General features: G+C 42.2%; 1 protein-coding gene across 10 annotated transcripts in view; it reads left to right on the top strand.

The window, feature by feature from the left end:
* Window positions 1–643: 643 nt before the first annotated feature.
* Window positions 644–26609, top strand: part of PTPRM (protein tyrosine phosphatase receptor type M) — a 454976-nt gene continuing 429010 nt past the window's right edge. For 5 of the 10 annotated variants that reach the window (XM_072327944.1, XM_072327945.1, XM_072327947.1 and 2 more), the window contains exon 1: window positions 644–1023. In XM_072327944.1, the coding sequence (XP_072184045.1) occupies window positions 951–1023 (73 nt within the window). In that variant the 5' untranslated portion in view covers window positions 644–950. The remainder of the gene's footprint in view (window positions 1024–26609) is intronic. The other 5 variants (XM_072327946.1, XM_072327949.1, XM_072327950.1 and 2 more) reach the window with 2 other exon arrangements.

Consider the following 26609-nt stretch of genomic DNA (forward strand, 5'->3'; position numbering starts at 1 on the left):
CAAATCCCCACAGCAAATAGACAGACAGCCGTACTCCGAGGGGCAGACGACGAACAACAAACGAGCTGCCATGCTGACGTCACGTCCCTCGCTGGATGCCGGTGACGTCACGCCCCATTCCGTGACGCCACACCGCCGGGGTCGCACGGGGCAGTAGGGGAGCCCCGCGGGAGGGCAGAGCCGCCCAGGTTTGGCGTCGGTACCCGAACCGGGGGTGGCTCTTCCCGGCGCGGTGCCCGCAAGTCCGCTCGCAGCTCCGTATCCCGCTCCGTCGGTGCTGACGCTCCCGGCGTTCGCCGAGCGGCCCTTCCGACAGCGCCTGTAGAAACCAAACAGAACGATTACGAAACGCACAGCTCTATCCCCTCTCTGACATGCACCCTTTCCTGCCCGGTTTGCCTCGGGGCCTCCCGTTCCCGTCCCCGCGACGGGCGGTGAAGTTACCGAGGTCGCGGGCTGAACTTCGGGTCGACCGCGACTGCTCTCCGTGCGGCGGGCACGGAGCTCCCGTCAGCAGCCCCCGCCGCGCCGCGTACGGCCGCCTCGCCCTCTAGCGGGGCAGCGCGGCGGCGCCGGCGGCTGGGCGTGCCTTCCCCGCTCCCTCACCCGCCCGCCCGCCGGGGGGGACCGCGAGTCAGTCCGAGAGCCGAGCGGAGCGGGGCCGGCGGCGGCAGCGGGCAGGCGGGGAGGCACCGGAATCGCAGTTCCCCCCCTGGGGGAGGCGGCCGGAGGGGACGGCGCGGGAGAGCGGAGCTGCCCGAGGAACCGTCCGCATCTCTCTCTCCGCGCCTCCGCCGGCGAAGAGTCCGAGGGGAGCCGGGGGCCGCGGGGCAGCCAGCGGGGGTCCGGGTCCCCCTCCCTGCCGAGGGGAGGGGGTCGAAGAGGGCCGTCACCCACTTTGGCGAACACTTTGACACTTTGCTGGACCCGGAGCAGGAAGGGGTGGAAATATGGGGAAAGTTGGAAGTTGCCTGGTGACTTTGGCCGGACTTTTGCTGGCGGCTGGAGCGCAGACGTTCACAGGTAAGGAGCCGCCTCGCCTGCACCGCGGCTCCGGAGCCGGTAGGGCTTCGCCTCGGGTTCCTTTCTCTCTCCGTCCTCCCGGCGGGGCTGACACTGGAATGAATAGGTGGGGGAGAGAAAGTCCCCGACGGAGGCGGACGGGATGCCGCAGCCGAGCCGGGCCCCAGCTCCCCGTGCTCCGCTCCGCCGTCTGCCCGGAGTTCTTCGTTGCCCCGTACGGGAGCGGAAGGGCTCCGTTGTCTCCGGCTCTGGGCGTGAGCAGCGGTGCTTTCCGCTCGGCGTGCAGACAGTTACGGCGTGTTCGGACCCTCTGACTGCTCCCCGTCCTGCTTCCGTGCTGAGGAAAGCCGTACTTTTAGACGGGAATGTGGGTTGTGAAATAGTTCACCGCGCTCCGTTGCAGGGAGTCGCTTCGGGGCTTTCTGTTTTGTTTCTCGCACGAAGTTAGCGCGGCTAACAGAAGTGGGGGACATCTGGTGTCGGGCTCGGGCTCCGACCCGTTCTGTAGGCTTTGCGAGTCCTACCGCCCGGCTGCTGTGCACCGTGTTTGCAGTGCGCTGCGCTGCAGATAACGTGAGTGCGTGGTGTGCTCCTAAACTTTGCTGAAAAACTACCGATTTCGGGTTTTATGTCAGGTTCCACAGACCTTCTGAGTACGAGGCTGCGTTTTCCTTAGATACTCTTCGGTGTTATCACCGCGGATGAGTAAGAGAGTTCCTGAGCAGGAGGATGCTTTGCACCGAGATGATACATAAGAATGATGAAAGCTTTCCCTAACACCCGTGTTAGGTTGAAGCTATGCTCCGCAGTGGATTATGAAGCTGAAATCATGCACATTAGCCCTATATCTCCCTAATATTGGGAATCTGGTGTCCAGGCTTCAGGGAGAGCTTTTGCTTCATTCCGATGAATCCCAAACTGATTGCTGCCCCGTGCCAACTGTCGGGCTTCTGCCTTAAAGTTGAGCTGGAGCATCACTTCGGAAGTGACTTACATACGTGGTACCCTGATGCTCTGCTACAGTCAGCAAATAAGTGCCATTCATGTATTCATTTCCATAGCTGCATGCTGTGGCAGCAAACACACAGTGACAGAAAGCACAAATGGTTCAGTGATGTCCTTAGGTGGATTTAATGACCTGTGCATAAGCTTGTGGCAAAAAGGGTGATTCCATGGCTTCCAGTGCAGTGAGTGAGGGATGCTGCGATCCACGCACCTCATTTGGGCTGTGGAGGATGTCATGGGCCATAGGATTTGGCCTGCCCCTCTCCTTGTCTGTGCATGTGTACATGTATGTGAAACACTGAATGGAAAGCCCATTAATGGCAGGGCAGGTACAGTTTGTTCTTTTTTAATACTGATTGTTGGCACTCTGTTTTTGCATTTCCCCTTTTGAAGTGTGTGCCTGGGAGTCAGTTTTGCTTAGGAAGGGGGGGAAATGCTGTTGCTTTTGTTGAAAGCGTGATGCATCAGTGTCATAGAAATGAAATCACACTAAATTCCTTTCTCTGTGCTCGCCGTCCCCTGTTGCTGATGGGAGTTACATGAATAACCTCTAAAAAGTTTAAAAAACAAATGAAGCAATAAGAAAAGAAAACCAACTCCACGGCTGCTTGAAGCAAAGAATAGCGGCGGGTACGTTAAGTCTTTGGCATTTCTTGTTCTGTTTTTATTTTTACCCTTTCCTAAAGTAATGGATCTATTTGGCAGAGATTAGTTCTAATGTTACCTTCAGACACTGTTTTATTTGCATTTCTTATTTAGAAAACAATCATACCGAAAGATCAGATCTTGGCTTTCTAAGGCCTGGAAGCTTTCAAGTAATCTCTGGAAAGCAGCTTAACAGTTAATAACAATGAGATTTTCTCTGAGTCCTTAACTAAGGAATTTAAAATTCTGCCCTCATCAGTTCCAGAAGCAAATGGTTTCAAGAATTTGGATTCAAGACGTGTTACTGAAAGCGTATTATATGGACAATGCTTATTTTAAGAAGTAGCTGGGGTCTTGCTGCAAAGCAGATAGCTTGTTCCCAGGAAACGCTTGCATACCTGGGTTGGCTGATTTCTGTTTATAGTTTTAGCGTAAATATGACAAAGTGGGGCCATGGAAAGGCTCACATTGCAGAGTTCCTGGATCGTGTGATGTTGCTGTCACACGGAGTGCCACCTGGCTCTATGGTGCTCGTTTTCCTACCCCACCCCGGTGGGTTCTGCAGTTCAGGGGGAGCGGTTCATCCCTGTAGGAGATCTGGGTCAAACCAGAGCAAGTGAGAAGGGATGCTGCGTGCCTAAATATTAGATCTTCCATAACATGTAGAGTCTGGATGTAATGAATTCTGTCAAACACCGGAATGGGTGGCTGAAATTGAAGGCGAAGAGATGTGTAATAGAATGCAGAAACTGTGCTTTTATAAGGGCATCATGTTCGGGTGGATTTACATTTGCACACAGCCTGAATTCTGAAATTGGTGTTTCTTGCTTATAACCCGACTGACCCAGAGAGGCCTGTTATTAGAGCACACTGTTCTCTTTTGCTGCAGAAAGCAGCAAGGATGTGTATTAGTGCATTCATTTTATGGTACTCGTGTTAAAAGTTTTCCTTCTGTGAGAAGGGATGGGCCCTATTGCAGTGCTAAAGAGAATGGAATGGCATGGAAATGCTTCTGGGGGGCTCTTCCTAAGTAACTTTGTGCCGGCACAGGAGGCAGCTGGGAGGAGAATGGGAGGGAAGGAAGGAACTGCACAGAACTGGAAACTGCTTCTCTTAGGGACTGGTAAAGGTTTTACATAGAGCACAGCAGTCCTCCAGCTGTTTCATGGAAGGAAAATACAAACCTTGTGCTCTAAATAGAGGCCGTGCCTTCACGTTCATCTGTTTCGGTTTTGGGTGTAGGCACTCTTGAAAACAAGAATCACATTTTCCAAAAACAGTAAGGAAGAAATGTAACGTACTGAAACTTCCTGAACACCACCGCTGTCACAGTGCTTGCAAAAAGGGAGGATGGAAAGAAAGAAAGAAGCAAGGTGAAATCTCCATAGGGCTGAAGGGAAGTTCCTGGCATTCAGAGGAATGTACGGAAAGTAAAAACTTTCTGCTGTAATTAACTGTGCTTAAAGAGGTTTCTCAGAGTATTTAGGATCTGTATCGTGTAGCCTTTGATAGATGCTCTGATTGCTTTGTCAGCAATGATCTCTATGCGTGTTTTGTGTCTTATTTTAACACTTTCTGTGTTTGCCGGTGTTGCTTATTTCACCTGCTCTCCACCTGTCTGCCTGTGGTCCCCATCCCTGTGTCATCTGAGGGAAGAAACGCTGGTGAGGATGTGATGATCTTAGTGCCTGGAGCAGCTGTCAGCCCAGCAGCGCATCTTCGGTTGAAGTGTTAGCACAGGCTTGGCCCTATGAGCAGAGTAAGCTGTGGGAGGGGGTTCTCAGACCAGGAGCCTCACAGTCAGATCATTGTGCTGCTTCCACTTATGCAGATGAATGATTTGATTTGTGATCTTTACCTGAGAGTAATTGCATTTAAATGGATCCTGCAAATGAGTGGAAGTATTTCAAAGAATCAGCTTCTAATAGGTCTTTATTTTTTAGATGCTTTTGACAATTAGAAACAGATGAAATAAAGTTTGCGTTTCACTATGAATTGGGATGTACTCTGGAATGCCTCGAACAGAATGAAGGTCTGGACTTTATGAGTGTCAAAAAAGAAACAGAGTGGTGAATTTTGCTTTTTCTATTGTCGTGCTGTCATAAGTTAGTAAAGAAACCACACCAGAAATTAAAAATAAACCTTCCAGAAGATTACAAGGATGTAATAACACTGAAATATTCCCGTGATTTCTCTTCAGTCTCACAACTTAGTAGTCATCAGAATCCACGAGGAAAATAAATTAGTTTCCAGAAACAATACAGCAGCATATAGCTCATGGAAAATAATCTGTTTAGTGCTTGCAGAAGTGATGGATTGGCAGCTAGAGAGCAAATCACAAAATGTGTCGGCGTACAGCAAGTAAGCTTCTGGTCTCTGTCTCACTAACATCATTTGGGTCTGACCTGAAGAGATGTGGAGTTTATTTTTCTTGCTCATAAGCTGAGTGGGTCAGTGAGTGTGCCATACTGTGGGGGTTACTGGTGGCCTGGGCACTTGTACAGGTTGCTTCTGGGACATGGCTTCGCTTTACATCATTGGGCTCAGCTGGTGGAGTTAACAGACAGAGACCTTGTGGAACACAGTGCTGCTGTTGGGTCAGGACCTGTGAGCTGATCTTGGGTTTCATGTGTTGTATTTTGATGTGATTCACTTGAGTGGTTCTGAAAATTTCACCGGGAGTAAATTGTTTATTAATGTGTGAGTGCATCTGAATTACTTTGCTTCTGCTCTGTTTTGGTAGGGAACAATGAAAAGATCCTCTTTATTTCATTTGATTTTGCTGATTATTTCCAAATGTGCGTTTCTCATTTAATGTGCATAAAAAGGGATTTCAGGAAGCCAAAGCCAATTTGAAGCATGCGATAACAAATTAAGTAATAAACTTTTTAAAGAGAAATATTACTGTGTCGTTTTCCTCTCTTTCCCCTCTCTGTGCTCACGTATTTGTTCCCTGCTCTCGTAGCGCAGGAGCACTTCCTGAGTCTGCCTGCTGTGATCTGCTACTGATCACTAGGTGTAGCTGCATCTCTAAATCCACTTTTCTAAGTGTAAAAAGAGGCAGGGCTGAAAACTGGGCTTCGAACTTGGGAGGTCTGGAAATTTTTGTCCCCTAAAGAATTCTCATCTATTGGGTCGTTTTGTGTGGTTTGTTTGTTTGTTTGTTTGTTTTGCCTCAGTTTGCTTGTAACACAAATGAGCCCTTTGTCGTCTGTAAAAGTGCTGTTTTCAGTACCGTTGTTAGCATTCAGTGGAAGGATGAAAGCAGGCTGTAATATAACAAACTGCGTGGAGTTGTGAAGAAATTGTTAGTACTCTCTTAGCAGTTTATATGGAAGGATTATTGCTGCAGAGGTGTGATAAGGTTGTATCTTAGCCATCTTGATTGACCTGTAGATAACGTTTTAAAGCAAAGCTGGGGTGTTGTGAGTATATATAGCTTCTTAATGCATTGTGAGGAGACTTCTGCTCTCTTCCAGGTAACTAGTTTCAAAGATGATTCTGCTGTCGGTGAAATCCTGCACTGATTTCGTAAGTGTGATTTGTAGCTTCTTAAGCCACATCAATTCCTTCAGTGTTGTGAGGAGTTAAGCTGGGTGAGTCCCCATACATGCTTTAAAAATGATGTTTATATGCCCACAATTCTGAGAGCGGTAACAACAAGAATAAAGGTGTATTTACATCTCTTCCAAGTACGTTCAGTAGCTGCAAGGAATAGGAAAGGAACGATTCAGCTCAGCCTGACCCTTTGCCACTCAAGGAGCGATGGTCGCAAACAAAGTGAAGATCACGTTTGTTCAGATGAAAGCGTGGAAGTGTTAGCAGGAGGGAGTGCTGTAGGCAGGTTGGAATTCAAGTGTTTGGGGAGGGAGGTGTGAAAAGAGTGGAAGAGATGTACCTTACTGGAAAACGTCCTAGGAAAAGCTGAACTACCAAGGCAATTAAACTGCATCTGGAAAACATACATGGATTTATAATTATTCACATTTTCATATTTTTGCCATCTTAGTTTTGAACACACTTGCCTCCTTACATGTGCAAAGCTTGAATAGGTCTTCTGATGGTTTACATAGCAATAGTTGATGATCTTTACACATATGATTAAGTGAACCTTCAGATTTTCTTTTGGCGTGTGGAATGGTGCAAAACCAACATTTCTCCTGTAAGCTTTTCTCTTTTTTCTTTCTCTTTTTTTCCCTGGATATTTGCAGTCTGCCCTGATTTAAAGAGTAGTTGGAATCTCTGAAGAAGAGACTTTTCCTTTTCTTTCCTTTTCTTTCCTTTTCTTTTCTTTTCTTTTCTTTTCTTTTCTTTTCTTTTCTTTTCTTTTCTTTTCTTTTCTTTTCTTTTCTTTTCTTTTCTTTTCTTTTCTTTTCTTTTCTTTTCTTTTCTTTTCTTTTCTTTTCTTTTCTTTTCTTTTCTTTTCTTTTCTTTTCTTTTCTTTTCTTTTCTTTTCTTTTCTTTTCTTTTCTTTTCTTTTTAAAGTTGAAGTATGATTAAAATACATGCACAGAAAGAAATTCTCAAACCGTGAAATAAATTATCTTCCTTTAACTCATCTCCAGGAAAGCCTTTGTGTGCTTTCTCTATCAACACAATAAACAAAAACCAAACTCAAACAGAGCCCTACATAGAGCTTTAGGCATTTTAAGAGTTTAGTGAAATTCTTTGGATGCTTACATGAAGGCAGTACCATCGTTCACAATTAAAGGAAAGCCAATACATTTCTGTAGTGAAATACATGTGGTACAGGTTACAGAGTCTACAGCTCCTATCAGTGTTTCAGTGTCAAAAACAAAGGCCCATGCTAGCCTTTTATCTTTATATCTGAGCACTTGCTCACAAAATTGTAATGTTAAAATAAAGCGAAAGAAGGAAAGAGCTGATGGAACCCTGAAGAAATACACCACACAAGGCATGCATGGGTTCATACCGTCGCTGTTCTCATTAAAAACTAGGGGAGATTTTTATGATCTGCTCCTCCTAGTGTCCTGATGTTTGAAAAATGACAGTGTTTTCTAGCCCCATTAGCTGGCTGAGCTCTTTTTTTTTTTTTTTTTTTTTTATCATAGTAAAGGGAACTGATACTTGGGGGATCTAAAGGTGTCAGGCTTTAGTCCCTGCAGTGTTGGATTTCTCACAGGAAAACTGCAAGGAAGAATCACATGAACTTTTCTGTATTTGACATTTTCTATATTGTTACAGAATAGCTTATGAAATATCAAGTGATAAATAATCTTTGATTTCCTCTGTTGGCTGCCTAATCCTTGCCTTCCTTTGTAAAACTAAACCAACAAAATTTTGGTAGATCTTGCTTTCCTTTTGTACATTTTTAGTGAAGAAACTAGACTGTGATCCTTCTGCATTGATATGTACATACTATTTAGCTGTCTGAATTTGATCACACTAAGTCTTGACTGCCTGGGTCTGAGGAAGAGTGCAATAATTTCTTAGTTGTGGTGCCATTCGTGCTTAAAGATTTTATGAATCCAAGCAGTTGTGTGTGCATTTTTGTACCACTTCTCAGTGCTCCTGCTGGCTTAGGAACAAAAACCAAGAAGCCCTCATGTGGATTAGAAATGGTGAAGACCGTTCTTTAGAGTGTTATTGTTATTAAAAGGTTATCTGGGGGCTCAGTTATAGGGGTATCTCTAGATTAAGGGTTTATGGAGACAGACAAAGGATTTCTTGGTGGGTATTTAGCAGTTACATATGCAACATATGTTGCTGTTTTTGAAGTTTCCATGTCTTTGATAGAATTACTTTTTTGGCTTTTCCTTAACATTATTTACAGTTAGACAGAGGTCCAGGATCCTAAACTTTGTTCTGAAATCATTGTGAATACAGGGGAATTTAGTTCCAAGACTTTTCTTTAAGTCTCTATGAGCTAATGATAAACTACTGAGTGAACTTAACCCAAAAATGAATGCAGTCTGCAGGAGGCAGAGCTGATGTCATCAAAAGAAGCAAGTCATAGAATACTACTTGTCAGAAAGTGGCATTCTGAAAAGCTATTAGGAACTTCATGGAACTCATGGTGAAATTCCATTTACTTGAATCAGCATGGGATCACTTGAAAGAAGTTAAAGGAGAAAATCCTCACCACTCCTCAGGCTGGAATGAAAGAAATTTTCCACCTTTAATAATAATCTCTATCACCACACCTATCACAAATCAGTTAGTCATTGCTGGTTGAAACACTTGATATTTGCTTATCCACAAACAGTGAAACGGTTGGACACATATGTGTACCAACAAAGGTAAACTAGTGTATTTCATGTGTATCTGACTACCTCCCCTTTTCCTTGCTAGTTTTCATTTATCAATTATAACCTCAGCTTACAAATACTTTACAATTATGATCCTATGTGTGCTCAGCAGTTCCTACAATGAAGGCTAGATTTTCCCAGCCCTTATATATTGTTACTTACGTGGTTTAATGTGGTGACAAATCTGAAGTGAGTTTTGCATGCAGGAGTATTTTCAAACAACAACGAAACACGTTTGCTCTCCTGAAAAATGCCTTGATTAGAATAGTCAGGAGTCTGATTTTCACCTTCTTGGCTCTTCAGTTCTCATAGTACAAATGAAACACCCTGTGACTGAGCAAGCAGTTACATCTACTCTCAGAGTCCCAAATTAAATTATTAAAAAGAATTAAAGAATGAATGAAACAATGAGGACTGGAGATAGGTCAGGGTAATTTTCTTCCACAGAGGTTTGATCTTTTGATGCAGTTGCTTAGACCACCTAGTGCTCATCTGCTGCTGGTCACAATCCTTGTACAGGAGCCTTGTATTAGACTGCAGTAGCTTTGCTGCTGCTGTGACAAATTTTAAATTAAATTTTAAAAAGCGCAGGAACTATAATGATTTCCAATAAATACTGTGAAATTCACTTCCTGTGGTAGTAAAAGACACACAAGTTACAACGCACTAAAATTTATACATTTACTGCAATTCACCTTTAAGGAACGCAAGAGGAAAGTTAGAGATTTTGAATAGATGATGTGCTTTATTTTATCGTTTGGAAGCCTGCTCACAGAACTTATGAATTGATGATCTGAAGGGAGGCCCTTTTACTATTGCATCTCACGCATCGCTTCTATAAATATCTTTTTTTTATTATTATGATTCTGCAGTTTTTAGATTTGTTTTTCTTTTCTTTTCTTTTCTTTTCTTTTCTTTTCTTTTCTTTTCTTTTCTTTTCTTTTCTTTTCTTTTCTTTTCTTTTCTTTTCTTTTCTTTTCTTTTCTTTTCTTTTCTTTTCTTTTCTTTTCTTTTCTTTTCTTTTCTTTTCTTTTCTTTTCTTTTCTTTAACTGTTATTGTAAATATATTTCACAGCACTCCTTTGTTAATCACAAGAGATGTGGTTTTGCTCCAGAATAATTAATAGATAATTACCTCTTTCATCACTGTAGCTCGTCCATCTTTTAGGGGAGTGAAATAAAGCATCACGTGCCTGTATGAGAGCAGTGCTGCTTTCCCCCCCCAAGGGTTTATGGCACACTGGGTTTGGAAAACTCTTCAGAAAGATTGTGTTATTAGCTTAAATCTTAAGGGTAGCTCGGTTAGGTGAAATAACGCTTTTTAGTTGTGCTGACAAGATTGTAATGTAAGATTGAGGAGGATATTACAGGGGTTTCTATGCACGTCCAAGTGGATGGACAGTGGGCTGGTAGTTAGTGCCTTAAGGTTTTGTAAAGGAGTTGTTATTGCAGGTAAATGAATAGAGTGGCTTTTCACATCTCTGCTTCCAGTGAATGCAGACTAGGCTGAGTAAGTAACTCTTATCCATGATGTGCATTTCTGTACTTGTGTGAATGCTTATAATCTAAGCACTAGCTCATATGTTTCTGTTTTAAAAAGTTGATGAGTTATTGCCCTTTAGTGGGCTACTGCATTTTTCATGGTGTTCTCACGCAGAGCCTGAGATTTGCTCAACAGATTCACGATGTCCTCCACCTACAAAGGGTCTCACCTGCGGTCTTTTCAGGTTCATGGCTTTTCCAGGTTTAACATCTGGTTCAGCTGACAATTAAAAACAAACATGCAAATCAGTTTTCATCTCCAAGAACTGTGTTGGGACCCAGATCTGACTGTCCTTGCTGTAGCTTTGTATAGTTATTGTTTTCTTCTTAGGGGTTTAGTGAATTTGTTTTGTGTGAATAGAATTTCATCACTCTCCGTTCCCTCTTGCTCCCACTCCTAGTAAATAAAGTCAGTGCAAGAAGTCCAGTGCTTTCTTAAAACTTCACAGTCTGCTCGAAATAGGCTCACACACTGAGTATAAACTAGCGTGAGTGGGGAAATGTGTCTGTATCAGGGTTTAACTCTGTTTACATATCTATGTAGGACTGCGTGGCATTTATTCTAATGACGGCGATGTTTTTATCAAATGGTGTAATTCAATATCAACAGCATCCGAGGATTACAATTTTTGGAAGCTGTAGGTATTTTGATACTGTAACATCTCTTTTCCTTCAGTGCTTTAAGATGCCCCATATAATCTTGCCCAGGAAATGATGTCCTCACCCAGTGGAACTTTTTGAGCCTGGAAGTTTTTTCTGGCTCCATGTTGGGATGACATAGTGGAACATGAAACGTACTGCTGGAGCACAGCATGAAGAAGACAGATGTAGATTTTAATGCCTGTTGTATTAACCAGTTGCTTAGTGATCAGATCTTCTGCCTAGTGGGAAGCCTGGATTTAAGTATATGCTCTGGCATTTCAATGTGATATAGGTGAGTATCTTCATAGTTAATCTTTTCTAATCTTTTTAGTTTTGACTGTGACTGAGGAGCCTAATTTTTTCTTAACTCCTACATTATCTTTGGTAAATATTATTTTTATTGCATGGAAGCAGTAAAAGGGGAAGGTCAGGTTGGATAGCAAAAAAACGGTTCTTTGCCAGAGGGTGGTCAGGCACTGGAACAGGCTCCCCCAGGCAGTGGTCATGACGCCATTGTGGAGCCAGGAGTTGGACTCGCTGATCCTTCTGGGTCTCTTCCAGTTCGGGATGTCGTGCAATTCTATTTGGAGAACATTTGCAGCAGCCACTGACCGCCACTTACAGCTCCAGTCTTCCCCCTCGATGGTGTACTTAAATGCTGTCATGTATTTAGGAGATAAAGACAATTGTGGACATTCACGGGAAGTGTAGTACTCAGTGGGGTAGTTCTTATGCTAATTGCTGAGAACTACTATCGCCTTTTTTCCTTTAATGTTCCATTTTCTGAATTGTAGATGAAGATTATTTTACAAAGCACTGCATACAATGCAATATAAGCACTTTACATAACACATCACTTCAGCTGTTTTTCTTTTTAACTTCTGCAGAGGCAGCTATTCCTGAAGTAATTTCACAGCTATGTAAGATCAGTTGTTGTCCCAGTAATAATTTTAAGTCGCCATGCAGCTGATGCCCTCTTTACTGTGTCTGAGAGATGTCATCTTGATTCAGTCCTAGCTCAAAACTTCTCAAAGCACCTTTTTCTTTTTCTGCTGTGAGCACTTTCCTGAGTATGAAAGCAACCTGTTGGGGTTGGGTCTGCGGTTGTTAAAAGAAACCAACAACACTAAACACAATTTAAGTTAATATTTATTTAAAAGCCTCGAAAGCTGGAAATGAGATGGGAAGCCTGTACATTGCCCAGCATGACTATGCTGTTTATAGTGACAGCAAAGCGTGTGGGTTGAAGACCACACATCAAGCTCCTGAGGTGTGTTTTATTTATTTTTACATTGAGAATTGTTGTTAGAATTTCCTACATACATCAAGGCTAGTAAGGGATTTATGTGAATTAGCCTAGCATTTTTGTTTCAGCACTTGGAAATGGTTGCACTTTCGGAGTTCTATTTACTTTCAGTGTTTGAGGAAAGAACACACCCATTAGGACAAATACATGGTGAAATTGTGTAGGGCTCAGAAGCCCAAGACAAGTTGAAATATATTCTTCATAAATAAAAAAAGTCTGGGTTTTACAGCAGCAGTGCAGCAACAGCAGAAGTGGATTTTTATTTATTTTTTTAAAGTCTTGCAGTAACTTCAGAGCTGAATCTTTCCTTTACAAACCCTTAACAGAAAGTCATTTTGTTCACTAGAATGTTATTTCTTTGCATCCTGACTACTGGGGAGTTGGATGTTAGCCACATTAGAAGCTGCAGAAAAGAAATTAAATGACATTGAAATTACCCCTTATAAGTAATATTCCTCAGCCACCTCTGTTGTATTTGCCAGGTGTAGACAAGCGTATGATTGTGTGTTTGGGTTGAAGTGATGGATCTGCTAGCAAAAAGTGCACGCTTCAACCTTGTTCAGCTGTACCACCCTCTGTCATGTGGTGGGCTTGGAGTCTTGAGTGTGGATAGGAACTTGAGTTGTCAGTAGGGCTGAAGCCTTAGTAGTCATGTTTTTAAATGGAGAAGTTTAAAGTAAAGATTGGTCTTGGTGTCATTGCATCACCAGGGTGGCTTCAATGGGAGTCAGTCTATTTTGACTGATGGGCACTCACTTCCTGCTTTTGGTGTGCTTTCTCTCATTTCTTACAGAGAAACATTCAGTCTTTGAATATCTAAATTCTTACTTTAGGAGCTACCTGTTATGACTCAGTGAGGAATGGAAATTGTAGGCTGTCTTGTGCTTCTTCTGGTGTCAGGCAGGAGCTACTCAGGAGGTTTATGCACGCGCTGAGTTGCATCATGGAAGCTTGCATTTTGAAAGCTATTGCTCGCCTGTCAGTTCTGTTGTGTTTGTTGCAAAACTTCAGTCAGTTTCTGATGTGTAGCCCAAACTTGAAGACTTTGTAATGAAAACTGTCCGTATTTGTGAGGATCTCTATTTCTGAAATGAATGCAGACTCGCAGCTTCCTCAATTGGTACACAGTAAATCTGCCTCAGTGAAGTAGCATCTGACAGACTTGTTCCCTTCAAATCTGTTCTTCTGGTGGGTGGATGGCAGGAGCTTTGGGAACCACTCACTGTAAGTGAGAAATCTCACGTTTCCAGAACTGGCTCTGGTAGTCTTCACAGTCTGCAGAGAGCTGTGCTAGATTTACAGCTATAAAACGTTAATTCTGGCTTGTGTGACAGAAGATGTGCGTTTCCAGACTTTGTGAAGTAGAACTGCAGAAAAAATCAGATCTGTATTCTAGAAACCGCCGTTGAACAAATACATTGATATTCACTAGTAGCCCCATTCACATGATTTCAATGCTTTGACTCAACGCAGTGGTCTAGCAATAAAAGAAAGAATTGGCCAATTACAGTAATCTGCTAGAGCTCTGTACTCTAGAATTTTGTGCAGAGAAAGAGGGAGGGCTCTTACCTGCTCTCAGTTCTGCCTAAAATTGCACTCAATGCCATCTATTCCACAGCAAATAACACACGTATTTAACAAGGCTGTTAACCACGGGGCCACCTCTAAGGTTGTATTGCTTAGCTGCCACATCTCACGCCCTCTCCACCTCCTTCTCCATGTTCCTGTCTGCTCCTCATCACTATGTTCCACACACCAGAAGGCACTAGGGCCTTCCTCTGCCCTCCTCTTTCTTCCCTGTTTGGAGATTAATGTTCACATTCAGGCTAGGGCACATAGCCTCTGGGGAGCTACAGTAGGGATTAGGGGCAGAATTCTTGACTGCCTGATTATTTTTCCTACCAAGAATGTGCTTGCTATTGTTTTATTTTTCCTTTTTTCCTGTGGTGGATTAGATCAAAGTGGTTCCATGCATATGTTGTGACACATACCAGGAAAGCATGTGCTTATGTGTAAATAGTGTAAGTGAGCAGGGCTGAGGTTTTGCTTAGCTTTGCGCTTTGCTGCAACAGCAGGCAGTGCATGTGGAGAACAAGACACTGAGGCCAGATCTAGATTTCAGACCAGATGGACATTATTCATAATAATATTCGAGTGTTAATGGTTTTTATCGGAGTGTGAAGTAAACTGTTGTGATTCTTGTTCTTCAAGCTGAAGAGAATCGCTTGGCACTATTAGTACTGCCACTATTTATATAAACACAGGCTCAAAAGTTAAAAATGAATACAGTCAGTCTTGGGCATGCTATAAGTAACTCCCCAAAGCTTCTGATGACACAATAAGTACAGGTGGGCAGGTGTTGCACAAGTAGCATGAGCATCCCAATATCAGCATTTTGTAGGGCTGCATCTACAAGGACATGGACAGCCTTCGGAGAAATTCATCTAGAACTGTTTTCCTTGTGGTTGAAGTGCTGTTAAATGCTATGTGAGAGATATCATCTCTGAATCTTCTGTTTCAGCAGAGAGGAAGATGCAGAATTTTGTGTCACATAAATCTGCTTCCTTTCTTAATATATACAGAATAAACATTGTATACAAACGTTTAGAAAAAAATGTTGCCTCTTTATTCAACTCCTGCAATTAAATATTGCTATATTGGTGCTTTGGCTTAATGTGTATTTCGTACATTGTTGACAGGTTAATTTTGGCTGTTATTTTTATGTGCACTCCTAATGCATGTAAATGCACGTGGAGCATACTCTGTGCTATCTTGAAAATGGAGCAACAATTCTGTAAGTCCGTATTTTTTTTTCTACCAGTTTAAATTGTGCCTTAAGATGAGCTTGAAAGTTCCTACTCAGTGTGGAATGTGCAATATATTGATGTGGTTCCTGTTGATGAAGGTTCAATATAGGAAGAGGATGCCAGCCATGCTCACAGCTGCGTACAGCACAATGTGTGCTCTCCTGGGCAGATGTCGAAGAGGTTTATTAAAGCATTCAAGTTGTTTCTTCATATTGGGAGTGAAAGATTCCTTCTTAATCCTCATATGGCTGCTGTCGCTGCTGGAGTGTTAATAGATAGACTAATTTGTGAGCTAAATTACTAATTGTATTATGAGTCTAAACCTTATTAAGCCTTTTGTGTAGAATTAGATCACAGAGCTTTGGGAAACTGAATCCTAGTTGGGTTCAGTCTCCCCTCTTCAAAGACACAGGGAAGCATTCCTGGCTTCAGAGCTGCAACTGAGCTCTGTCACTGCCTGCTCTGTTATTGACGGGGTCAGAAGTTGGAAGCGGGGAGGCTCTGAGAATAGACCATGTCTCAGTTACATGAAAGCAACACAGTTGTGTAGAAGAATACAAACTCTTTATAATGTAAGAGGAGGGAGTTACAGAAGTTAGTTCCAAAGAAGTTCATAATCCACCCAGAGATGGGCAATCACTCAGCTGTGCTGTTGAGTGATGAGCCCCTGTTGCACTGCAAGCTCATCTGGGTCACCTGAGGTGGCTCTTGCTCTTTGCTCTGTCTTTGCGTGGAGTCAGCCTGCTAATGCAGCCCAGCTGGAGACGGGGCCCATTGCCTCCAGCAGTGGATCAGTAATAAATAAACAAAGTGGGGCTTAATGGATTTTGACATCCCTTTCAATAAATTTTTATGTTGGTCTGTAAGCTTGTGAACTCTCATGCCTTTGATGTAGGAATGTTGTACCCATGGCAGTTCATGTTCTTTACAAGAAAATGCTCACATTTACTCAATAAATTTTCCTGTATATACATGAGATACATTCCCAATGGTATTAAGTTTTTCTCTGTGGTTCTGCACTTTAAACTACTGTGAGGATCTGCTCTTTTACATCTGAAGTTATCAGAGACTTATATGTTCCTAGCTTTATTCTTCACTGCTGTAAGCTAATGGCATTTGGGAAGTATAGACAATAAACAAAACAGGATATGTATTTTGTCACATTATCTTTGTATTTAAAGAGATTTTTCTAGGAAGTCTTATCATTAGATGTGACACAAATAGAGTACATTAATACAAAGCTCCGTGTATCTTCTGAAAGACAGACCTTTCAGAAGGTTATCCACACTGTGTGTTATTACATCACTGTGAACAGAGCAGCCCAAAGCCCTGCTTAAAAGGTAACTGCCTCCAGGTGTGGCTGTTGGGTAGGGGTCTGTTCAGCTCCTACACTGATTATTGTGCTTACTGAAGCACTTCAGGAGATTAGTGTTGTTTTTTAGCATGTTGTGATTTTTTTAGGGTTTTTTTTTTTTGTATGTTTTATGTGAATTTTCTAGCATTTTCTTATTCAAGCACAGTATACCTTGAGACCAGAGTAGCTGCTGTTTCTCATTGGTTTAGGTGTGAGTTGGCATGATTGCCCACTTGCCATCTGCCCTGATTTCACCTGAAACAGCATTAATAGCACATGTTGCTGGGTGATGGGAGTGCACCTGGGGCTGGGCTAGGCCTCTGGGTGGGATGGGGCCAGCATGTGTGCCTGAATTGGACTGGGGGTCATTCTGTATTACTTGACACCATGCAGAAGGGTATAAAGCTGTGGGCAGTTCACAGGTTTGCTTGCTGTTTGGGGGCTGCTGTGCATCAGTTGGTAGGGTGTTGCGTTGTGCCATGCATCTGTGAGTGGTGAGTAATCTTATTGCAGCTATATATATATGGTTATCGCTGCCTTTTTGTTGCCTTTTTGCTCTTCTGTTTTAGTAAGTGGTTTCTGACTTAACCTGTGAGGTCTGTTTTGTTTCCAGTTCTCTCTCATTCCATTTGGGCGGTACTGAGCTACAGCCATGAGGTGCTGCTGGGTTAAACCACAAGTGCCTTTTTGTACCCAATATGGGGTGGGTGATATTAGCACAGACTTTGTTTCTGTTGGAACTGCAGGGCCTGTTGTGGAGGTTAGAGAAACTTTCCAGCCTCCGGGCTGACTCCTCTGGGGCAGTCAATTTCAGGTGTACCCTTACAGGTGAAAGCAAACCGTGGCCTGTACTCTGCTGCCAGAGGCACTAAGAAAAACATGTTGGTAATACCGGTTATGGAATGTCACTTGGCTTCTCGCTTGATTCTTACGTTTAAAACAAACAAACTTGATTAAGTGGGTCATTCTACCGTGATATTTGTAAAGTAGTCTTGGTCGTCTTCTTAGCCTGACCTTAGTTTGCTTTATTTATTTGTGAGATGTCTTGAACCTCCCTCGCTCTCTGAAGAAGGATAAGTGCTAACTGCACATTCCTATGGTTCTTCTCTTGGTTTTCATTTTGTGCAACAGGCCATGTTTTCAGTGAAAATAGGAGGAGCAAATAAGAAGGACCGGTATTATGTCACATCACTAACAAGTACAGTTATCCATTACTGGGGGTATCACTACATAAACCAGGTCCTCAAGTTTTGGTTTGTTCCTTTTAGTGGCAGTGATACAGAATATATAACAACTTCTTCTGTAGCTGCTGACTGAAACAAGGAATTAAGTGACCTATTTAATTTGGAGAGTTTGTATGCTTGAATGTACTGTTGCACCTTTCCTGATTATACGGAACAGAATATGGATTTCGTGTCTTTGGATGGCATTGCTTCAGATTTTTATATTCTCTTTGGTACTCCTTTAAGAATTTCAGATGTGATTTCTTCCAGGCACATCTGAAAATGACTAATGAGGTAATGAAAATAAATAAATAAGCCTCCTCCATTAAACACCAAGTAAAGTCTGTACCACTGTTTTCCACCTTTCTGGAGCTAGGAGGGGAACAGGTTGGGAGTAAGCAGCAGTGGGAAGAAAGTGCTGTGGGTATTCAGCCTTGACAGTCTGGTCATGAGAGTCGCTGTCTTCACTGTGCTCTATGTGATGATTTTAGCTACTCAGTGACCTGAATTAGATGCCATTGGTTTTTGGTAGATACACCCTTCAGTGAACTCTCAACACAAGCTGCTGGTGAGGTTATGTTGAGGTGGTAGTACGCTACCTTAATGCTGTTAGAGCTGCAACGGAATCTGTCCTGAACTTGGTAATCATGTGTCCAACAGGACGATGGTGTCTGCAACCAGCCTGTGTTGTTTATCTTGATTTGGATGCTCCTATCTGTAGTGGAAATGCTAAGTCACAGCTTGAACCAGTGATTGAGCACCTGGTCAGAAGGCAGGGCCAACTCAGGGGAGCTCAGGTGCATACAGTGCCCCTGAATGACTGGAAGGGGTGGAGCCAGGATCCACTCCTTCCCAGACCCTAAGTAAGGGTTGGCAGTGGAAGTGAGGGTATCTCACTAGAGGTCCCTGTTTACCAGAGTCCTTCCAAGGGTAAGCAGGTTTTTTTTCCTTTGTTTCTGCACCCCCAGCTGCTATGTTAAACACATCCTCACTTGCTGCAGCCTAAGACTTTGCTATTCCACTATCACTACTGTGCTTTCTATTACATTGTAGCATTACACCATCTTTGCGTGTGGAGATGTGAAGTCTAAGATCTCTTTGGTGAGCAAGAGTTGCTTTCACCTGCTCTTTTTACAGAGCATCTGCTGCAGTAAAGCTTGCTGCTTCTTCCACCTGGCTTCATCAGTTTTCTTTATGCTCCTTCTAGCAGCAGCCTACTTGCTTCCCTTCCTTCAGGGTCGGAACAGTCCAGCTGCCTGCTTTGATCTGCAGGATCTTGGTAGTGCAAATCAAAGAGGAAGTTGCCTGTGTGCCATTGGGTCATACCCATCCAGTGGGCCATGACCACTGATTGGAGTCAGGAAGGAAGGGTTTGAATAATGTGCAAGGTAGTTTTTTTTTGTGTGTGTGTGTTTTTTTTTTTTTTTTTTTTTTTTTTCCCTCCTGTAAGTAAAGTTTTCTAACTCTGAGGATGGGGGTGGGAGGACAGTTGTGAGATAATTACCTGCTTTGCAGTGCAAATGATGGGATATATTACACATTAATAGGGAACCTTCTCTTGCCACAGGTAGAATCTCCCAGTGGGAGGCACAGAAAAACTCTGTTTCGAAAGTAGAGAGAGATGGGGAAAACCTGACTCTCAGTTTGTGTGTGGCAGCTTGGGAGCTGGAATTGTTATCTGAAGCCAGGAGAGATGTATTCCAAACCTTTGGAAGTCTCATATGGAAGCTGGAGTGGGACTTGGAAGCCTGGTGGACCCCTTCCAGCTTGGGCTGTGCTGTACTTCCCAGGAGCCTGGGCTAGCTTAGGCAGAAAACTCCTTCTAGAATTTTCCTGGGGTCACTACTCTGTTGCTGTGTGAAATACGGGGACAGTTTGTGCATGGACAAGATGCATTATAAAAGCATTGTGAAGTAAGAGCGTTTCAAGGGGTACATTTAGTTGTGCTTTTCTGCATAGACTTGCCTATGGTCTCTGTATTGTATTTGTGAGGTGGGAGTTGGTGTTTATTCCTGTAGGAGGGAACACTTGTATGCTTAGGAAGGGTGGAAAAGAAAAGAAAGAAAGAAAAAGCATAACTATGCAGTTGTTATGTTAAATGAATTTTAAAGTTGGTGAGAAGAGGCATTCAGAGATGAGAATGCTTGGGGGGAGAAATGAAAGCGCACTGGAGCTGTTTCCCCTTGAGGGCTTAGGCAGGATTGAAGAGAAGTGGTGCATACTGAAGCCTTGTTTATAGTCTTTCACTTACTGTTAATAAAACAGGGATGTTCTAAAAGGTTTCCATAATTAAAATGCAGTCCTTGAGTGTAGTGTGTTTTGAGAATGGGCTAAAGGCCTGCTGCCTCTCCGACTGCTTAAATCGCTACTTATGAAATGCTGCAGTGGACTTAGCGTTTTGAAGTTGTTTTCAATCAGAATGATGTTAGAAATGTGGGGTATTGAATATATGAAAACAGAACTTATGGGGAAGCTGATAAGTGTACAAATTTACTGATTAGTAACTAATTACCAGTACAGAGATTTCTTTTTTTTTCCTTCTGTTTTGTTGTGTTTTTCTTTTAATTGGCTGAATATTAATAAATGTGGCTTATTTCTGGGAAACAGCGAGTTCTAATGGTCTACCAGAAATTCATAACAAAAAAAGCTAAGGAATTAGCATAATAAATAATTATTGCTTCCAGGGTTTTTATTGTTAAGATAATAAAATGTTAAAAAGCAAACCACTTGAGTAGAAAGTAATTGCACTGACAAGCACCACACAGCGAGCATTCACAATAAAGTAAACCTTCCCTCAATGTCAACCTGATTTGCTATCCACATAAATGCTTCCTCACATTATGGAAATGTGCTTTTTCTATCAACGGAAAAGAATAAAACTCCAGGCATCTAATTAATCTTGTCTGACGTATGATTTCATACTCAGGTTAAAACACGAGGCAGGTAGGTCTATTTTTTCCTCCCTCTTTGTGCATGACCACAGGCAAATCTCTCCATTAATGTCAAGCTGCATCTGTGTGTCTCCATCTCTGCCACATGTCAGTCATTAATGCATTAGTGTTGCCTGTATTGGATTCATATGCACCATTTTTCCTGTCTGAGGGCCTTGTAAATAGGAAGCTGCAAGGCTTGTGAGCTGTACATCACAGACATCTTACCTTGACCCTATCTGTAGGAAGAGGGACTCTAATGTATAGGAAAGGGATTGGATGCAGTAATTTGTAGTGGAATTTCCAAGTTAGCATGACCCAGTGGGGGAAAGGAAACAAAACTTGGCTTCAATACTTTCTTTGATTCAGAATGTTCTTGTTAAAGTCAGAGAACTTTTAATAGTACCTAACTGTGTTACCGGTAGTATTGTAGACTGGTTGATGGCAGAACCACTTTGAGAAAATGCACAGACAAACAAAGTGTCTGCATTATGGGTGTTTTATTTTTCTGAAATTCTGCTTAATGGTTTCTGCCAGAGGCAGCCTGTGACACTTGAAAATGTGATGGTTTGACCTTGAATGCTAAAAACCTGTGCAACTCTGCTGTGTTTTTATGTATGTAGGTAGTACAAAGGATACTGATAAGAACTGGAGTCCAAATAACAAAACCTCGGCTTGTTCTTGAAAATGAAAGCGGTAACCTCGAGTTACTGTAATGAAAAGAAAGCTAGCAAACTGAGGGATTGTTTCATGAGCGCAGTGCACGTATTAAAATAGTTTTAATTTAAAATTTTAATTAAAATTTAAATTTTCCCTTACAGTTTACATGCAGAATCCCATGGTGCTGGGAAACAAATATTTTCTTATAAAGTCCAAAAGTAAGAGGAGGAATGTTTTTGTTTTATTGACTGATGTGAAACAGGACTGTTATTGGTGAAGGAGATCTGTGGTTTTGTTTTCCTCTTGTTTTCAAAGTTATTTTCTAGGCTTTAACTTCTGTTTCCAAAGTTTGTGTCCTACTTCATATTAAGCAATTAAGTGTTGTTTGTGACTGAAATTGCTTTTCTTTGCATTCTGAAGACAGGACAAGATCCTGTTTGGAAGAAGGGTTGCGCAGCAGCCCATAGCTGTAGTCACATATCACTGTTGTCTAGAAGCCCATTTTGTGAGTCCTTCAGAGAAGGTGCTGAAGAATCCTTGTAAGAACTGTGTTGCATCAAGGAAAATGCTTACTTATTTTGAGTAATTGTGAAAGCTATTGGTTATAGACAAATAGCATGACACCAGGAGGAATCAACAGGCAAAATAATAAATGAGACATGTTCTCCAGAGGACAAGCATTGTTGTGTATATGGCTGCTTTTTGTGTTGTCTGCTTTGTGTATTACCTGCTTCTGAACAGCGACAGGTCTAAGCCTTGTCTGATGAGTTAGCTTTATACCCCCAAAAGACTGATTTGTGATTGACCTCTTGGCAAATGTGGCTTTCACTTGTCGCTGTGGTGCTGCTTGACTGGGGCTTGGTTTAGTATAATAGAAAAGATGACTAAGATCACCCAATCCAACTGTCAGCCCACCCCCACCATACTCACTAAACAACGTCCATCAGTGCCACATCCACATGGTTCTTGAACACCTCCAGGGATGGTGACTGCACCACCTCACCAGGCAGCCTGTGCCTATACCCAGGCACCACTTTTGAGAAGAAATTTGTTTGTGGCTGTTGGGACTGGCTTCTGTTAGCCCTGAAAGACAACCTTTCTGTATGGAGGTAGAAGCTAGAGCCAGGAAATTAAGTCTGTGTCCTGACTATGAGGTTCTTGCTGTCTGCTTTTCCCTTGATGTTTCCTGGCAGCTTGCCTTTGAGAAGGAGAACTTTTTCTCAAGAAGAAGTGCAGTAACACAGCTTTAGTCCACATTTGTAACTTTTTGCACCTCAAAGACTGGCAGTTAGTGCACTTAGTTTTTTAAGAGCTTGTGAAATGTAGATGTGGAGTAGGAGAATGTCTTTCTGCTCAGTAACCTGTGTAAAGCCACAGATCTCGTTTAGAGATCAGTCACAACACTCTTCATTTCTGTGCTGCAATTTCTTTTCAGCTGCTTGTAGGAGGGTTGAGTGTTGCAGAGCCACTCAGGCAGGCAGGAACTTCCGCAGATCTCTTTGCCTTGCCCCTGCTCAAAAGAGAGTTACTTCAAAGCTGGGTCACACTGCTTGGGGCTCAGTCTCTTCAGTTCTGAGCATCCACAGCGATGGGGATCCACAGCCTCTTTGGGTTATGTGAACTTGTAAAACAGGAGCTCTAAAAATGTCCGATATGCTAGGTTAGTAATTCTATAGAGGAGAAAAAAATATCAAAGAAAAGACATTCCAGAGTATATTAAAACTTAAAAGGTGGGAGCTTAAGAATTTTTTGTTAAGGCTTCTGAATGCATGTTGTTCAAAACATGTCTCCTTCGTTCTTCTAAATACCCCTCTGTTGTGTTGACAAATACTTTTGAGTGCCGAGAATGTAAACTTCTGTTGCTTTCTGTCTGGCTTTAGACTAAGTATTCATACTGAACAGTGTATGGTCTTACCAGTAGCTGCTTCACATGGGTGCTGTTTTTCAAATAAAGTGACCTGTAACATGTAAGATATTAGACATTCCAGAAAACATTTTAATTTGATTTGGAAAGTCACATAGCTTAGAGGCGTGCACTTAAGACTTTCACAGCAGAAATGTTCCTTGTGTGGTGCCAGCATTCTCATCTAATATTGGAGAACACTGGAGCTCTCTCTCTGGAGATGTTATTTTTTCATTTACAAACTTCAACAAAGAAAAAAACATGCTGATGTTAAACAGAAAACAAGTTGCCAAAATTCTAAAAGGGAAAAAAAAAAAAAAAGTATTTAAAAATTCCCCACAGAGGGAAGTTAGTTGAGGGATAAGAACAGATTTTTAAGTGCTCTGTCCCAGATAGTGCTGGCAAGGGAAGAAATGATGTTGCTTATAACTGTGAAACTCTGTGGGGGATTTAACAATGCTAGGAGGAAGGAGAAGTGTTGCCTCTAGAAGTCGGTGGAAAGGGACAACAGACACAAATGTATTTTCCTGTTGCAGGGGACCAAGAGGTTGTTACCTAAATAGCTTTTATGCTGTTTTCTTTTTTCTTGCTTTAATTCAACTGTTGGTGATTTTAACCTTGATTAGATATTATTTATCCTCAGTGCTGTAGAAATCTAAACTGTCCTGATTTGTCTGTGCATTTAGTATACGTGAGAAACAGTTCATAGTATTATACCGTAGAATGGTCTGTGTTGAAAAAGACCACAATGATCATCTAGTTTCAATCCCCCTGCTGTGAGCAGGGCCACCAACCACCAGACCAGGCTGCCCAGAGCCACATCCAGCCTGGCCTTGAATGCCTCCAGAGATGGGGCATCCACAACCTCCCTGGGCAACCTGTTCCAATGTGCCACCACCCTCTGTGTGAAAAACTTCCTCCTAATATCTAACCTAAACCTCCACTGTCTCAGTTTAAAGCCATTCCCCCTTGTCCAATCACTATCCACCCTATATGGGTACTATATGGTTACTATGGACCCTATATGGTTAGTATAAAGAGTCATTGAAGTGGGTCTGGATGCGCTTTGGCTCCCAAGTGTGCTGGTATTCTCAGAGGTGTTGGTTTCCTTGAGACTTCAGTAACATAGGTCTCCGCTGCTGTCCTGTTTTGTTGTTTAACTTTTTAGCAATAAATGTTTTTTCTTGCCAGCAATACGTTAAGTAATGAGATGACACATGCTGGTCATTTCCAGGAGATTAAAGTTCATGTTTTGAGAGAATTCTAGAGTTTGCAGTCTCAGTAAAAACATCTTTCTGGTAATCATTGAACAGTGAAAAGGTTATAAGTTACTCCATGTTTAACTTAATTACTGTGTCAGGCTTCTAATTAGGAGTTGGTGTACTATAGCTGGAATTTCATAAATACTTAAACTTATTTCTGTATTCTAGGAGTCTCAACCTGCTCTGTAGAATCAACACCTGAGAATTTTATGTTCCAGATAGAATTTTTGTGCTGTTCAAAATGCTTTATTTTTTTTTTTATGGTCTCCAAAGACATTTTTTTGTTCTTTTTATTTAGTCAGTGCTGTTTTAGCTAGTAGTGCACTGATTCTCTCTTCTTGGAATACACTATAGACAAAAATATGTAGCTGAAAGCTTTACACGTGCAGATCAATCGGTCTTCTGCAATGGACTTCATGTATTTAAAATGTATCCTTGAACATTTTAACAGAGCTGGTCTATTTGACTCAAGCCATCAATAAAATGAAAGGAGAAACCTCCCAAATGTACATCTCTTTGTTCCCAAGTTTATTATTATTTGACACTATGAGGATGCAACACAATATGTTTAGCCTTTGCTAATATACTTTTTACCATCCTATTCTTCAGTTGCAGTTGTGGCTGTTTTGTTCTGAGCTGGCAGCTAATCCTGCTACAGCTTCAAGTTCTGACCAGTTTTACAGTGGTTTTACACCACATCCTCCTAGTTATCTTAAAAGCAAAATTCATCCTTGCATGGGAGAACTAGAATAGGCATTGTAAGGCAGTTTGTGTTTTACAGTTCCCGTGACTTCACATTGGTTGTTGGCAGCCCAGATATCCTCACCAAAGAGGAGTTAGTTCACTTAAGATTTGTTGTCCTCCATGCTTTTTTTTTTTTTGCTTGTGTGCTGTCCCTGTGTGAATATTCTTGAGTTTTTAGTTCTTGGGACAGAAGCTTGAGAGCTTGGGGCTGAGAAAGACTCAGCTGGTGATAAAGGCTGTGCTGGTGGAGGTGCATGAATTTCTGAGCACTGCCAACAGCAGTTTTATAAGTTTTGGTTATAATTAGCTTATTTCAGAGTATTTTAAATGCATTTGTCTGGTATAAGAACATACTACAGCTGAGGCACTTTATTTGAACCTGATTTGAACGTGTAGATATATTACTGAGAGACGTGGTTTAGTGGGCATGGTGTTGATGAGTTGACAGTTGGACTAGATAATTTTAGTAGTCTTTTCCAACCTATGATTGTGTGATAAACTACTGTAAGTTTAGGGGTGGTAAGGGAGAAACAGGATAGTAATCCTGGTCTTGTTGCTGTCAGGGTGCCTAACTGAGGACTCACATGGAAGGTGTACCTCATTTTTAGAGATGAATTAGCAGAGACATTGTGAGAAGATAATGAAGGATGTAGAAGTAACGAGGTGAAGTTACAAGACAGGTCAACCTTGATCTTTCACTGCGTGGTTGAAAATCTTCCTGATTGTCATGAGCAGAATGCAATCCCAGCCACGTGCAAAGTTGGCAACTTCCCAGTGGAGGGTATCACTGCGAAGAAATGTTTGTAGTTGGAGAGCTCAAAACCATGAACTGAATGCGAACTTCTGCAGATATGCTCAGCTTACAGGCAGTTTGAGTTCCTTCACTGCTTTCTCTTTATAGGTGGATGTTAAGCACAGTCTGATTTTAGTGCGGTGCTGTGGGCACCAGTGGTGCAGCCAGTTTTCAGGTCAGTTCTGCTAAATTAGGAACACCAAGGCAAGCGCTGCAGTGGTTTATTGTGAGAAGAGAACTAAAGCAGGCTGTGCTGGTAGTGCACTTTTCTCTTAAGTGCTGGAGGGCTGTAGGAACAATGAGATGAAGGCAAGGCCTTTTCCTGTGTCTCTTTTTCTTAGAATTCCAGTAAGCTCCCCTTTTCTTTCCTTCTGTAGTTTGCTTTCCTCAGTATATCATTATCTAGGTAGATCTTATGTTCTGTATTGCGTTTTCCTCTTAGCTTTATTTCTAAAGTGGATATTAGAACTTGCATTGTCCTAGTTGTGAAAAGACAAATGA

This window comes from Excalfactoria chinensis, chromosome 2 (assembly GCF_039878825.1).
Source record: "Excalfactoria chinensis isolate bCotChi1 chromosome 2, bCotChi1.hap2, whole genome shotgun sequence".
In the NCBI taxonomy this organism is placed as follows: Eukaryota; Metazoa; Chordata; class Aves; order Galliformes; family Phasianidae; genus Excalfactoria; species Excalfactoria chinensis.